At 35.8% G+C, this 16,559-nt stretch overlaps 1 protein-coding gene across 1 annotated transcript in view; it reads left to right on the top strand.

Annotated features, from left to right (window-relative positions):
* LOC150091547 (cholesterol transporter ABCA5-like) overlaps positions 1-16,559 on the top strand; it is a 389,022-nt gene that overhangs the window by 141,133 nt on the left and 231,330 nt on the right. Inside the window, exons 12-13 of the mRNA XM_090376152.1 lie at positions 912-1,031; positions 14,152-14,290. Coding sequence (XP_090232278.1) covers positions 912-1,031; positions 14,152-14,290 — 259 coding nt within the window. The remainder of the gene's footprint in view (positions 1-911; positions 1,032-14,151; positions 14,291-16,559) is intronic.

Below are 16,559 nucleotides of genomic sequence, written 5' to 3'. Positions count from 1 at the left end.
TAATATTCCAATGCAGAATTCAGTTAAGTTAAATATTAAAAAGAGAGAGAGAAAGAGATTAGCCAATATGATGATCTGAAGAAAACTCACCTAAAAAAAAAAAAAAAAAAAAGTGGAACCATTTAAAACTGGTAAGGGCTGGTTGAATAGATTTAAAATCCAGGGAGAAGCCGGAATTGCAGATCAAGGAGCCGAAACTTTCAAAAAAGAACTTTTGTTAAAATTATTGAAGAGGGGTATTATGTGTTATACTTCTCAACAAGTTTTTAACATAGCTGAAGCAGGACTTTTGTGGAAACGAATGCCTAAAAGAAGTTTCATATTGAAAGAAGAAAAAAACATGCCAGGTTTCAAAGCGGTGAAGGATCGGTTGACTTTATTGTTGGTTTTAACGCTGCGGGGGATTTAAAATTAATACCCCTTTTAGTTTATTTGGAAAAGGGCCAAAGTTCAACTCAAAATGCACACATTTTTCATGATTAAATTCATCAATTAAATTAAATTCATTATTTTAATTGGAATTTTAAATTTACTTTTGATACGCAAGTAGTTACCACATAATTATACGTATGCAATGCAGAATATTTTATATGTGCAAATATTTGAATATTAAATATTTTGACCAACATTTGTGCATCTTTTCATTACTGTTTATTATTCATTAGGAAATATCCTATGGCACTGACCGCAGCTCATAAATACATATGTTACCTTATGGGAAAGCGGCGCTCGCTTAGCGCGGATTCACTTAGCGCTCTGTTTTTCGGGAACGAATGATCAGCGTTAAGCGGGGGTCACCTGTATAACAAGAGTTCAGTTTGTATAGTGAAATCTTTTTTTTTTTTTTTTTTTTGCCATATGCACTAAATTATTGCTTGAGTGATTTTTTTTTTTTTTTTTTTATCCTATAGGTAGAAGAGCTATTACACAATATAGGACTTCAAGAAATGAAGAAAGTAAAATCTGAAAAACTTAGTGGAGGCCAAAAAAGAAAGCTCTGTGTAGGAATTGCCTTAACTGGTGATCCAAAAGTATGTGTCACATTGATTTAAAAACCATATGCTAATTCAAGCTTTATAACACTAGACAGATATCAAAGTATTTACCATAAATATTTTACAGAAGATAAGATACACAGGATCCTAAGATGCACCCATGTTTTAGAAATCTAATTTTAGGAAAAAAATATTTCATTTTATTGCTAAACAAAATTTCATTATAAAACAAAACTTTTACTCATCACATGGTGCCAGTAATGTGTTGTTGCTACTGTTATACTTGTCATTACTGCTGTTATGGTCTGAACTTTCACTTTCATCAAATTGTACGTCATCTTCAGGACCATTAAGGACATTGATAATTCTGCATTTCTTGAAATGCAACAACTATCTTGCATTTTACCAACCCCCACTAATTTTTCACCCATTTGCACACCTGTGAAATAGTTGGTCACTTCATTTATCCTGTTGGTCTTACATCATGACTTGGTGCCTTCATCCATTTGGTCCACTTGTCATGCATGAATACATTAGAGCAGGTGTGTACAGGCCACATGTGACACCTTACTTCACATTGTGCAGCCCATGACAATGTAGGCAGCATTCAAGTGTTATGAATCCCACATGTTTAAAACTAGCATATCACAAACTGTAGTTTCACATTGACTTTTGAAAATATCTGTTTTTAATAATATTCGATTTTTCTCTGTTGCTTTCTCATGTTTATATGTCTTCCTCAGAGTTTAGCAATATTATTATAACTGTATAATAGAAACATCATTAATATTATGTAATAATTAGTGGATTTTCATAATTAATTATAATATATAAAAACAATAACATAGATATTAAATGAAAGTCTAACATCTCAATTAAAGGGTTTGTTAACTGAGATGAGGGTTTGTTAATTGAGATATCCAGTGGTTGTAAATTGGTCAAGGCTTCCTAGAAGTCCAATGTTTAATTAGGCAACTGTCCTTTTTGTTGCCTCTACAGCAAAGCCAACACGAGAATGACAAGAAACATCGGATAACTTACACGGAAAATTTGTTTCGCGATACGGCACTCTAGCACTGCTTGCTCGGTAAACAGATGGTAGTTTTATCGGTCTGGAGCAAAGTTGAGAATGATATGTTGATTGACAGGTAGGCGTGGAAAATGATGTGCTGATTGGTGTACAAACACAACACAACACTCGATAACATCGGTTTAGTATCATCACTCAGAAGCACTAATGGTAACTTGCCCTAATGAACGCTTTTCCATAATTGTGAAAAATGGTCAGGTTACTTCCACTTGAATCCCATGGGAGCTTGACCCCCTCCTGAAGTGGAGGGCGTAACCTAACATTTTTTATTTAGAATCACAGTCATATTTAGAAATACATTCATAAAAAAATAAATTTTTTTATGACTTTATTATTTTTTTTTTTTGTTCAATAATATGCCTTAATGGTAAAAAAAGGTCAGGTTACCTCCACTTGAATCCCATGGGAGCTTGAATCCCTCCTAAAATGGAGGGGGTAACCTAACCTTTTTTCTTTAGAATCATGGGTGGACTAGCGCATAAATTGTTTATTAACAAAATATTAATTTTTTATTACTGTACTTTTATTTTTAAGGTCAGGTTATGAAATATAACGAAAAATAAAGAAACCTTTTCCCTTTTTCGTAACCAAACCTAAATCAACAGTATAGTATAAACACTCGTGAACTACAAAAATCTGCTTTTAATAATGAGAAAAAAACATAATGAAGAACATAAAAATGAACAGAACGAAACTTTTATTGATTTAGGTTTCATAAAAAAATCAACCAACGTTTTATTTTCCTTACAAATTTCTTCCATCTTTAAAAGATTCATTGCTACTATTACCTGTTTACTGTTCATCACAAAACTATTATGCACTTCTTTACTCATAAATACACATTATAATGCCAACCAAATACACATTATAATACCTACACAGTAGCTTGTCTGTCGCGCCCACCATCAATCATTTCATCGTTTGCCATGCCTACCTGTCAATCAATATATCCTCGATTTCGGCTCCAGACCGATAACACTAACGTCTGTTTACCGAGCGAGCAGCACTAGCGTCTGGTGTTGGGAAACTAATTTTCTGTGTAAGTTATCCGACTTTTCTCATCGTTCTCATGTTGGCTTTCTTTACCTTAGCTGCCTCTACTATATGTGGTCTCAAATTACAATAAAAGAGCTAGATTTTTTTAGAAAGCTACCTGAATGTTTTGACCATACTGTCTCTAGCCACAGCCAAAAATAAAGATGTACAGATATTGCTGTTCCTAATATACCTTTAGACTATAAAGTGCAAAGAAGTTTAAGGCAACATTTCCCAAGAAAGTGCATCTTGTGGTTTGCAAAAAATATACGTATATGAATTAGTGAAGAAGAGTAGAGCATATCTGAAAGAATTACCATAGATGTATTTCTTTCAGATTTGCTTTTCTCATCTTCACTAATTCATATACAAGCATTTTCTATACTGTAGATTTCATTTTGATCACAAAGTGTTCATTTTGCTGTTGCAATGGCACTAACCCATAATCCATATATTAAATTATTATTACTGCTTCATTATACTACTATACCTATTTTGTTTTGTTATTCATGTGTGTGTGTGTGTGTGTGTGTGTGTGTGTGTGTGTGTGTGTGTGTGTGTGTGTGTGTGTGTGTGTGTGTGTCATCAAAAAAAGTTTCCTTTTTTTACAAACAAACTGCTTTATTATATTGAACAGAACATGTGAATAGACAGCTGCACATATTTTAGATTTTTTTTTTTTTTTGAGGTAGGTAGTTAATTCAAAACACTATAACAAGAGTGTAGTATATATGGTCAAAACAATTTTTTCCCCCATATGCACTAAAGTATATATATGACCCCACTTCACTTGCACTTTGAAATATGTTACAGAATGGGTTGTGGATCAGATCTATAACACATGGACTTATAGATCTACATCATAAGATTGTGGTTGGGATGGTTGGATGCCACATCAGTAATCCTTCTATGTGTGGTGCAGGTACAACTTGTCTGAACCTCCCAAAATCCACTGTGGCGAGGGGAAAGGTTTCAGTGGCTTCACACGCTCATGGAATATGTTTGGTTAGTTCATGCCTCATGTGTGTCATCTGCAGAAAACATCGCAGAGCAGGTCCAAGAAGCCACTGAAATATCCATCCCATATGTCAGCCATCTGTAGAGCACTGCATAGGCATGTAATCAATGGTGGTGGTGCAGCTGTGCATATACAGTAGACTCTCGATTTTCCGGGATAGATGGTAAAATCAAATCCTGGATAATTGATTTCCCGGTTAATCCAAAAATACAAAAGTCCCCGACATACATAAGAGATAGGTTATAGGACTTCTTACTTCGTCGAGTTTTATGTAACTCGGGAATGACTAATAACATATTGCTACTACATTATTATTGACAAATCTGAATTCCACGTGATACTTGTTAATGTTTGGCCAATTTGATACATCTTTATTATAATGATTCCTTAGAGATGCACCGTTTTCAAACTTTTGAATAATTCCAAGTTTTTATTTAACTGAAAGCGCAACTCTTTTGCGTTTACCTATCATTTTTGCAATTTCTAAACAAAAAAAAAAAAAAAAAAAAAAAAAAATTACTATAAAAAAAATTCTGACATCTGCGACATAAATAACAAAATATGTCCTTTTGCACTGCAACCGAACAAAAATCAACGCAACGCACAAAAACAAATGAAACATTTGGTCTCTCTTTTTTTTTTTTTTTTTTCTTTTTTCTGAGCGGCGGTGTGAAGACAACAGGGATTGCAAGATAATAGGTACACTAATCTCCCAATGATGACTTATATCTGTTTATGCCTATTCTAGTTATTACTTGAATTTTTTTTGATTTCTGGTTGATTTTTTTTTTTTTTTTTTTTTTTTTAATTTGGAGCCTTGCTTGAAGTGTCCCGGTTAATCGAGAGTCTGCTGTATCTAATATCATAGTTACCAATGTGAAACAACATTTGGATTAATATCATTCCTGACCATTAGGCTCCTCCGTAGCCAGGTGGGTAGGAGCAGTAGTGCGTAGCATACACTTCTTGATTAGACCGGGGTTCGAGCCCGTGACCACCAAATATGGAGGATGCGGAAAGGTCAGGGAATGACCACCGCATATCCCCAGAGCAATATGGCCTTAGTTGCTAATGCTCCTAAAAACCAAATAACAACAACAACCTGACCATTATGAACTCTACAACTGCAGAAGGTGATGGATGTGTTTTAAAGTAGAGATTGCCTGGAGAGTACCATCTGTCCGAGTTTATCATCATGACTATGAAATTAGTGGAGGCTGTCTAATGGAATAGGGTTATTTCAAAGCTGGTTCAAACTTGGTCCATGAGCTACTTGGATGTGTTGTACTTATGCATGTATCCATATGTTTTAGACAATTAGGCACTGCCTTCACTGTGGCAGCATAATGGAAAATGGTCCTTCAGTATCAACACGACAGCAACAATGCTACATATAACACAGTAAGGTCCATAGAGGATGGATTTGTGGATATGGTTGTCTAAAAGTTTGACTGGCTGAGAGCCTGGACCTCAGTCTCCATTGAACACCCGTGGGACGATGAATTGGAGTGCCAAATTAGGCTGCGGCCAAAATAGTTTCCTTCTAGATCAGCTCTAACAGCTACTATGCAAGAGGAATAGAGATGAATTCTGGCCAACACCCATTAGAAGTTGGTAGAAAGTATGCCTTGGAGGGCTGGGGCTGTGATCCATGTCGAACGTAGCCCTATTATGTATTGGGCTTTTGAATTAAAAACGTTTTTGTAATTGTGTGTGTGTGTATGGGTGTAAATGCTGTGCTTTTGTTCATATAATGTATATTAGTATAATTTTGATATTTTAATTTAATTTTATCTAGTAATAAATATGGTTTCCACTAAAAATGATAAGCATAGCATTACTCTGGATGGCGTGACTCAGTGGAAATTTCCAATGGTGATTCACTCAGTTAATGGTGTAACATCTTGTACTGACTGTTGCATATATTTGGAACTATTTATATTTTATGATGATGAATTTTTCTGTGCTCAGTGTAAGGAATGTATCAATCTCAAGCCAAAACTTAGCATACCGTTGGACAAGATTGAGCGTGTAAAAATAAGTAAAAGTTCTGGAAAGTGATAAACTTGGGGGGGGGGGGATTTACCAGTTACACAAATGTTAAGCATTATAACAAGTGATGCTTTGCCAAAAAAATTGGTCCCAAGTGCAGATCATTGAGTGCTCTAATTCCAAATGGGTTCAGCAAGGCGATTCAATCGTCAAGGAAACTGAGAACATTGTCTGTTATAAAGACAGATGGAATCTAACCGGAATTTGTCTCCCGGCTGCAAAAATTTATATTACTAACCAGCTATCACTTTTTAATGAGAAAAAAAGGAATTGTGGTTATACATGGAATTAATGACATAAAGCAAAATGAACTGAGAATATAAAGTCATGCTGAAAGGGTACCACGCAATAGCTCAAGATGCTATTGTATCTGCAGTTTCCAGGGATTAAGGCTTAGATATAAACAACTCAAGTTTTTGTAACCATTTTGCACTTGACTCCTACAATTTTTATTTTCTCCAAAAAATTGTGATGAATTTGGTTATAATTTTAAAATATTAATAAATTTTAAAATATCAAAGATGAATGATACTTCTGCTGTTATTCATCTTTCTTAACATAGACAATCATATGAGAACAGAAGCAGATAGTCAAATTTTGTGATAGCTTGATAATCCAGAAGTGCCATTTTGCCTTCAGCAGCTGACAGATATAAGAAAACCAAATGTTTGATTTATTACTATGCCTTTAATTTGTTTAGCTGTTGAGAAATCTATAATCTGTCTGAAAACCTACAAAATTGTGAAACGAATAATTAGTACCAGTATTAGTAATGGCAAATGATGCAAGAAAGCAAGCTTATAGAGCATCACAAGAAAAAAAAAAAAAAAAAAAAAAACACTTCTCATATCACCTGTTCATCCTCTAATACTTTGTTTTAATTCTTACTTAATTTTTATTCAAATTGCCCATTTCCACAATACCAATGGACGTTTGTTCCAACAGTCAAATAACCTCTGGTGGAAAGCGAAGTTTTGCACATCTGTCCTGCAACCATTCTTCTTCATTTTAAATATGTGCCTCCTTATGTGTGTTGTGTGAACTTGAATAAAGATGCTATCAACATTTAGCTTACTCAATCCATTTAAAGCTTTAAACACCTCAATCTAAATTTAGCAATTAGGATTTAAATTTTTGACCATTGGAAAAACTGTTAAAGCAAATTTATCTACTGATAAAATATTTTTAGCCAAATAAACATCCTCCTCTCCTCTCTCTTTGATCTTCTCTGGCTTAAAATCTCTCTACCTCATTGTGTCAAATTCATCTGTTGTCTCTACCGTTCTCCCAACTCCACTAATCACTTGGAGCTCTTTGACTTCCTCTCTTTGCAACTTGACTTTCTCCAGTCCAACTTTCCTAACAGTGAAGTAATTTTCCTTGGTGATTTCAATGTTCACAACTCCAGCTGGCTTCCGTTTTCTAGTCACACCGACCCAGCAGGTCGAGATGCTGAAGCTTTTGCAATTACTAATGACCTAGCACAGATTGTTCATTTATCTACAAGAATACCGGACAATCCTAATCATACAGCCAATACGCTTGATCTTTTTCTCACAAACAACCCTTCTAAGTACACGGTCGAAGTGAGACGTCCTTTAGGCACTTCAGATCACAACTTCGTGATTGTCTCTTCTCCAATGGAACCTTTATCTCATGGCTATTCCAAACCTCGTATTGTTTGGCATTACAAGAATGCAAAATGGGATGACCTGCAAGACTTCTTTTCTTCTTTTCCTTGGTCGGATTACTGTTTCAAAACTTCTGATGTCAACGTTTGCTCAGATCGTGTCAGTGAAATTATTCTTGCAGGAATGGAATCCCTTATCCCACACTCCACTTTAAAATCGCGTCCTTTATCTAAACCTTGGTTTTCCAATAAATGTGCTAAGGCTGTCCATGAGAAGAATGTTGCATATCGTAATTGGCTTGTTTCTAATTCTTCAGTTTCATTTTCTGCCTACACCAAAGCTCGCAACAGTTGTAAAGCAGTTATTAATCAGTCCAAACTAGAGTTTGAACAGGCTAAAAGTAGAAAACTTGCTTCTTGCCCTAATGGTAGCCGAGCATTCTGGTCTCTTGCCAAAGCTATTGGCCGCAACTTTTGCCCATCTTTGCTCCCACCTCTGTCCAAACCAGATGGTTCTGTTGCCACTTCAGCCAAGGATAAAGCTGACCTGCTAGCATCCCATTTTTCTTCCAACACATGTATTAATGATCTTGGTAAAATGCCTCGCATCATTCCCAATACGCTCCATCCAATGTCTCCCGTGGTCTTCCGTCAAAATGATATCAGAAGGATTTTGACGAATCTTGATGTTAAGAAAGCTCCAGGTCCCGATGGTATTTCTCCACTTGTTCTCAAAACCTGTGCTCCTGAACTTACTCCTATTCTTTGCCGCCTTTTTTCACTTTCTTATTCCAAAGGTGTTTTTCCTTCTGCTTGGAAATTTGCTCATATCCAGCCAGTTCCTAAAAAGGGTGACAAATTCCTCCCATCCAATTATCGTCCCATTGCAATTACTTCTACTCTTTCTAAAGTAATGGAGAAATCAATTAACCGCCAACTCTTAAACTACCTAGAAACCTTCCGTCTGATCAACGATCACCAGTATGGATTCCGTCAGTGTCGATCCACTGGAGATATTCTGGCTTATGTTACTCATTTATGGACTAATTCAATGGAATGGTTCGGTGAAACACAAGTAGTTGCTCTTGACATCTCAAAGGCTTTTGATCATGTTTGGCATAAAGGTCTTCTAAACAAGCTTCCATCTTATGGTTTGCCAACTGTTTTTAGTAATTGGTTATCCAGTTTTCTCTCTGATCGCTCACTGAGGGTGATGGTAGATGGCTCTCTGTCTTCTAACTTCTCCACTAATGCCGGTGTTCCCCAAGGTTCAGTTCTTTCCCCCACTCTTTTCCTCTTGTATATCAATGACCTTCTTCCATTGACTGGAAATGCTATCCATAGTTTTGCCGATGATAGCACATTGCATTCAACTTTCCATTTTGAGAAACCTTGTCCTGCTCAATCAGCTTCAACTTCTCGAAAATCTGCTACCAATTCCTTAAATGCCGATCTTCAGGTAATTCTCCAGTGGGGCAAAGACAACTTAGTTGATTTCAACCCTTCTAAAACTCAGTCTTGTCTTATATCTTGCAAAAAGGATTCTTCTACACCTATGCTTATCTTTTGTGACACTCCGATTTCTAGGCAAAATTATATATCTCTTTTGGAGATTACCCTGACTTCTAATCTCTCTTGGCACAAGCACATTACAAATATTGCTTCCTCTGCATCTAAAAAACTTGGTTTTCTCTTTCGCTCTCGGCATTACTTTTCTTCCAAACAGCTGCTCACTCTGTATAAATCGCAAATTCGCCCTGCCATGGAATATTGTTCCCACATCTGGGGTGGTGCCCCCAAAACCTCTCTCAGGCTTCTTGATTCCATTCAGAAGAGGGCAGTTAGGTTAATTAATGATTCATCTCTAACAGAGTCTCTCCACTCACTTTCCCATAGACGGACTGTTTCTGCTGCATGCATCTTCTACAGATACTTCCATGGGCACTGTTCTTCTGAATTGGTTTCTATAATTCCTGCTCTCTCTCTCTCAAAGCAGTCCGAACACGTGCCGCCATCAGCCAACATCCATTTACTGTCCAACTTCAAACCCACAGAACCAACTTTTCATCTTCCTCATTTATTCATTCAACTGCCGTTTTCTGGAACAACCTTCCTTCATACGTATTTCCTGAAAATTACAATCTACAGAAGTTCAAGTCCAATGTCAACAAATATCTTCTTTCGTCTTCTTAACCTCAAACCCAAGTGTGGTACTAAGTACTATAGGTTCTAATACCTCTCGTGTTTGGGGTTCACATAAAAAAAAAAAAAAAAAAAAACATCACAAGTAGCCGAGTGGTCAGGAGCGGGAGTGCAGTAGCACACGCTCTTTGAGTAGACTGGGGTTCAAGCACCTGACTGCTGAATACAGTCGATCTGCCAACCCGCAATGGACCAGCGTGGCAGATTATGGTCTATTTCCCTCAGCATGAATTGCTGAGGAGGCTTCCATCCTGCAGTGGGTTGATAATGGGTGCACTTTACCTTTTTACATCACAAGTTAAACTCTTTTAGACAATGCTTTTCAAGCATTCCATTTTTTTGGTAGTGGAATCCTTTTGCAAACCCAGTTTTGTTTTTGGTGGAACTCCAGTATACAGTCTGTTCCCGACATAAATAAGAGATACACTCCAGGACTTCTTAGGGTGCTTACACGTAGAATGCAGGCCACTTACTGGAAACCAACAGCAACATAAAGGAGAAGCTTCTCACTGGCTGTGAACACATTGAAAACAGTTGACCAGTGCAGCTTCTCGGTATGCGATGGGGTAAAGTTTTGCACTGGTCACCACAACCACATAATATCCTCAGAATATCCACATAATATCCTCAGAAGAATGAAAAAAAATAATTAAATACCATAACAATTAAAAACTTTATCTGGGGTCAGCAGTGAAGTAGTACCGCTGTTACTTATTTCATTTTGACCATTATCTGATAATGGTCAAAATGAAATTTTCTGTAAAGAACTTCACAGGATTAAGTTACAAGAGATGCTGTCACATCTTATGACATGCGAATGAAGCGTGGACTAAATGTGCAAAATGGTAGGACAACATGAATTTGAACTTCACCACAATAACATGATGTGTAACAAATATTACATATAAAATTCAAAAAAAGCTCCCACTTTTCTCTCAAACAAAACTGAACTGACTTTACAATCCAGAAAGAAAGAAAGTAAAGGACGTGGAGATGAAGGGCTAGAGTTTGATTCTCCAGAGAAATAGCCGATGGGACACAGTCCACATGGCTTTGAACGTTGTGGGGGGTTTCTCTGAAGTGCTTCGACATAGTTCACTTGTCTCAAACACGTCAAATATTTCTTCAGAATTTTTAAAGCAGAAAATTAAATGTTAACTCTAGTTATTTACCTATATTCTAGTTATGGTGCAGGTTATTATCCAACGTAATTTGTATGGGAACAAAAATAAAAACTTATTCTTATTGTTCCTTCATTCGACTTCACTCTTAAATTAAAAATTATACAGAAAGCATCTTTACGATTTTACCAAAAAAATTTACATAAGTCTGAAGTTATGCAACTTGGGCTTACGTAATTCGTGGACTAACTGTATTAAAAAGTAGTATTGAGATAGAAATCAAATAAAAATTCAGTAACAAAACATTTTCAGAATCCTTGATATAAATCTATAGAACCCTAAGGTTATATCAAGGAGAACACTTTGAAAACTACTACTCTTAGAGGTCATTTTGATAATGACTTTTTTATTATATCATTGGTAAATATTTTTGTAGCACTAAGAATTCTTGTAACATTGCCAGTTTCAGTGGCTAGTACCGAAGGGAGCTTTTTCAAAGATGAAGTTAATCAAGACTTACCTCTATTCCACGATGACACAAGAATGGTTGGATGGATGGGCAACATTAACAATTGAATATGCCATCACCAAATTTAGACCTAAATGACATAATGATCCAAAGATTTGCAGCATTAAAGTCTAAAAAGTTAATCTTCAAAGTAGAATATTGTATGTAGTAATTAATGCTACTTGTTAAATTAACAAATTATTAATTTAATGACTAATTTTATATTTTATTTTTGAACTGGAAAACCTTTTTCAGTTTATGAATGGGATTGGGGGTGTGGACACCAAAGCAAAGTTGGCTAAGGGTGCCACAACCTTTTGAGCCAGTTCTGCATCCTTTTTTCTTCTCTGTTACTGGTCTCAACAGTTCATCTCAACCATTTAGTTCTGCTTTCCTGAATACTTCTCATTTAGAATTTTCAGTTGGTAATATAATCAGTTGGTCATACTGAATGGAATTTAGAAGCTGTCTAAGACCACTGTAATTGCCTTTACAAAAGCAAAATCCCTTCTCTTTACCCTTGACAGTAATTATATCTTTAAGTAAATCCCCACATCACTACACTGATCACTGCCACCACTGCATTGCCACTACACCGAACAATTATATCTTTAAGTAAATCTGACAATTTATTTGAATTCTTGAATACTTCCCATTTAGAATTTTCAGTTGGTAATATAATCAGTTGGTCATACTGAATGGAATTTACTGAATGTAACTGAATAATGGAATTTACTGAATAAAGGAACCACCTAGTGGTTCCTTTATCTGCAGATTCTTAATGTGTGAGGAGTTACTGCTGTTAATCAGATCAAGAGTACTGCTTTCTGTTGTTGCTTGTCTAACTTACTGCTGTAAAAAGAAGTCGTGATAAATCCAGAAAAAAAAAATCTCTGCTACTGTGCGAGTGACTGACACACAAGTTCCAGTCAATTTATGAAAAGTTAACATCCCCCATTATAAGACATTCCAATTTACTGGCCCACTCTGGCTGTATAGTTTCTTCATTATGCTCATCATATCATCATAGTCATTAGATTTATAATACACTCCTCTTATTTTTGTTTTCCCAGTGCTTGCAACACACCAGCTCTAATTAAAAATTTTTTTTTTTTAATTCTTTCTGTACACACATTGTAGTGACCCTACTCAAATTCCACATCCCTTATATCTGAGTGGCATCATGCGTCTGATGTCCCTATAATGTCCACATTTGATGACTTAACTAGTACTTCAAATTCATCAAATTTGTTTACTGTACTGATAGCATTAGTGGGCAAGCAAGCAAATGTTTGTCTATCTGATTTTGCACTTATTAACTCCAACACAGCATGTGCTTGCCTAGTGAGGGTCCTGGAAGACCTTGTAATCTTCAATTCCTCAATTTCCTGATGCATGTGTAATAGAATTAGTGCAAGAATCACTTTCATTTCCCCTTACTGGTGCTGTTATTCTATTAGTCTGTGTATCCTCCCCAAGCTAATAATTTTTTCAAGCCCACCTAAACTGCCTTGATAGCATTATAAAATAAATAAATTTTCTGTTTATACTCCAGCACGACAACCAAGTCAGTAGAGTTTACAATAAATCATCAATACAAATATTTATCGTATTTAATAGTCACAGGCTTGAACCCCGGTCCACTCAAGGAACGCGTGCTATCCACTCTCACTCCTGACCACTTGGCTACGTCAGGTGTGTGTGTGTGTGTGTGTGTGTGTGTGTGTGTGTGTGTGTGTGTGTGTGTGTGTGTGTGTGTGTGTGTGTGTGTGTGTGTGTGTGTGTGTAGAATTGCAGCTACTTTAAAATTTCATCCTAACTCATGACTTTTTCTCAACTTTGTGCTGTACCTGTTAAGTGAATCTGAGGATTTACTATTCTTAATATTATTAGTACCAACAATATCACATTTAACCTTTAAAAGATTATAACTGCTTTATTAACTTTAGCCACTGGCATATATACCCTTGTCCTATTCCACCTGTCCTTTTTGCACAGTATAGTGTTTTCACACAAAGGTACATAAACATGTGCATCATCATCATCATCACTATCTGGATTTCCATAGATTAAGACTTAGAAAGCTGTCATAAATTTACCATCATGATGACAATTGATCTCCTTGCAACATTACTACTAAATATAGCATGTTTTTGTAACCACTTTGCACTTGGCCCCTAAAATTTTGTCTGGCTCCAAAAATTATAATGAATTTGTTCACCTCTGGTGATATTAATTTTTCTTAATGTGGACATTCTTATAAGAATAGAAGCAAACAGACAAATTTTGTAATAGCTTGATAATCCATTTTGACTTCAGAAGCTGACATAAGAAAATTAAATGTTTAACTTATTACTATGCGGTTAATCTTCTTAATTGTCGAGAAATCTGTGATCCATCTGGAAATGTAGATAACAAGAGAGGAATTTTTTGACTTACTAATGAAACTAATTTATTCCCTCCAATCTTCATTTTTCTGAATTTATTATTTATTATTTAGATATTATTTCTTGATGAACCAAGTAGTGGACTTGACCCATATTCACGGCACCAGCTCTGGTCATTACTGAAAAGCTACAAAAATGATAGAGTGATAATACTTACTACACATTTTATGGATGAAGCTGACATATTAGCAGGTAAGATTTGAATTGCTGCTATTATAATTATCAAAATTATTATTAGTTACAAAATAATTTTTGTTATCATAAAAGTTATTATTTTTCAGGGTAGGCAGATCTGACTTGCAGTCTCGATAATTATAATTTAATAATTATTGAATTCTTGCTTAAACACATGATTAATATGATGAAATATGGATTTTATATGTTGGAGAATAAATGCAGAATGAAGTAGTTGAAGTTGTTGTTGTTATTTGGTTTTTAGGAGCATTAGCAACTAAGGCCATATTGCTCCGGGGATATGCGGTGGTCATTCCCTGACCTTTCCGCATCCTCCATATTTGGTGGCTCACGGGCTCAAACCCCGGTCTAATCAAGAAGCATGTGCTATGCACTGCTGCTCCTGCCCACCTGGCTACGGAGGCACCAGTTGAAGTTGTGTATTGCTGCTTACTATATAGAAATTTAAAAGCATTTAATTGGAACCTAAATTAATGTGTTTGATGACCCATTAAAACACATATGTCTGCAAAAAGCATCAAAGGACAGATCCAAGAGGCTATAGGAACATTAGTACATCAATCATGTGTAAGAAGCCACACAGCCCTGGGTTCAGTGGTAGGGTAACTGCATACGATATCATGGTCACCAATGCAAAACAGTGTTTAAAGTGGTGTGTGTCATTTCCAGTGTTCACCATCAGAGTATTTTTAATCCAGTGTTAAAACCAGTAAACTGATTTGTAACTGATCTTTTACACTATAAAATGTTTCCAAAGGACAGTTAGATTGAATATTTATCTTTATCATGACTCAGCATACAACAAATAGAACATGAAACATAATCTTTCAGAACAAGTAATATCAGTGTACTGCACATGAAATGTATTATGGATAACATGTATTAAGTAATATGTTATTTGATCTGTGCTGGCTCTAATTTACGTAACTCACCTCATCACAGCTGTTTACATTTAAATTACTGCTTGCCACTACTAATTAACTTGTTAACGGTTACACAAGATATTATGAGCTGTATAGCATATTTTCACTCTCTTCAATAGAATCTTCTTGAATTTTTAATAGAGACTGTAGCAAAGAATTACCTGAAATAGCACCAGAAGTTACTTTGACATGAACAGAATACATTCAAAGCAAAGTTCGAGTAAAATATTAAAAAAGGAAGTCAAGGTGACTCCAAAGCACACTCAATAACAGGTTGATTACTGACATTAATAACTGAACACTGGTTCTATCGGTTAGCTTACTTTCACTCTCTTCTATCATTAGACCACAAGGGAATTACTATATTAAGGAGACTGTAAGTTTTGAAATTTTTCTAATTCCTGGTAAACCTTTGTCATGAGATCAAATATTCAATTAATTACTTGATACTTATGCTTTCTTTATCATACAGTTTATTACAGATAGCTTCTTTATAAACAGTGCTTTACATTGCTTGTCATCACTATCCTGTACTATACTGTATAATCAAAAGTATTTTGAAGCCCCCCTCTGTGAATATTGTTGTGCTGTTCCAAGAGTCTGACACACATGCATATTCTCTCAGACATTCTGATATATAAATACAGAGCAGTACAATAGAATCCTATATGATTTGTGGATTAGAATTTACTTTCATTGTTCGATGGTGGTTGGATGCTACATGTAACCTCACATGTCTGTGAAAAACATAATGGAGCAGGTCTGCAAGGACACAGCAACATCTGTCAGTACATTAGTCATTTGTAAGGAGTTCCATAGCTTTGGGTTCAATGGTGGAACAGCTACACCACATGTCATAATCTCAAAATCCAAAGCAGTGTTTAGAGTGGTGTGTTGTCTAAACACACCACTAAACATATGCTTATACTGTGCTCTGCTCCCTGAGTGCTTAGACACGTGCTGATTTATCTATGATCTTATTAAGGATTGGTGCCACATTCAAAATGTCAACTATATTTATTGGAGCATTACAAATCATACTGCAGTCCAGTAAAACTATGGTTAATCTTTCTCAGTGTACATGCTTCATGCTGCCATATTTCTACTTAGAGGGCATCAGTGATTATTCAGGAAAATATCTCACCTCCCTTCTCCACTAGAAGTTGGGACAGCTGAATTTCACCCAGTTACTGAAGAATTCCTCCAGACAGACTGAGGAGTCTGATTTTGCTTTATATCAGTAGTGGTTTTCAACCAGTAGTTTACTGGGGAATACTTGAAGCTTATCCTGGAGGAAGGGAGATATTGAAGCACCAGAATAAATTGCAAGCACAAAATGTAGT

The sequence above is a fragment of the Mastigoproctus giganteus genome, chromosome 1 (assembly GCF_048544385.1).
Source record: "Mastigoproctus giganteus isolate SK-2022 chromosome 1, ASM4854438v1, whole genome shotgun sequence".
NCBI classification, from domain to species: Eukaryota; Metazoa; Arthropoda; class Arachnida; order Uropygi; family Thelyphonidae; genus Mastigoproctus; species Mastigoproctus giganteus.
Note: the sequence above shows the minus strand (reverse complement) of the source record. Positions and strands in the feature narration are given on the sequence as shown.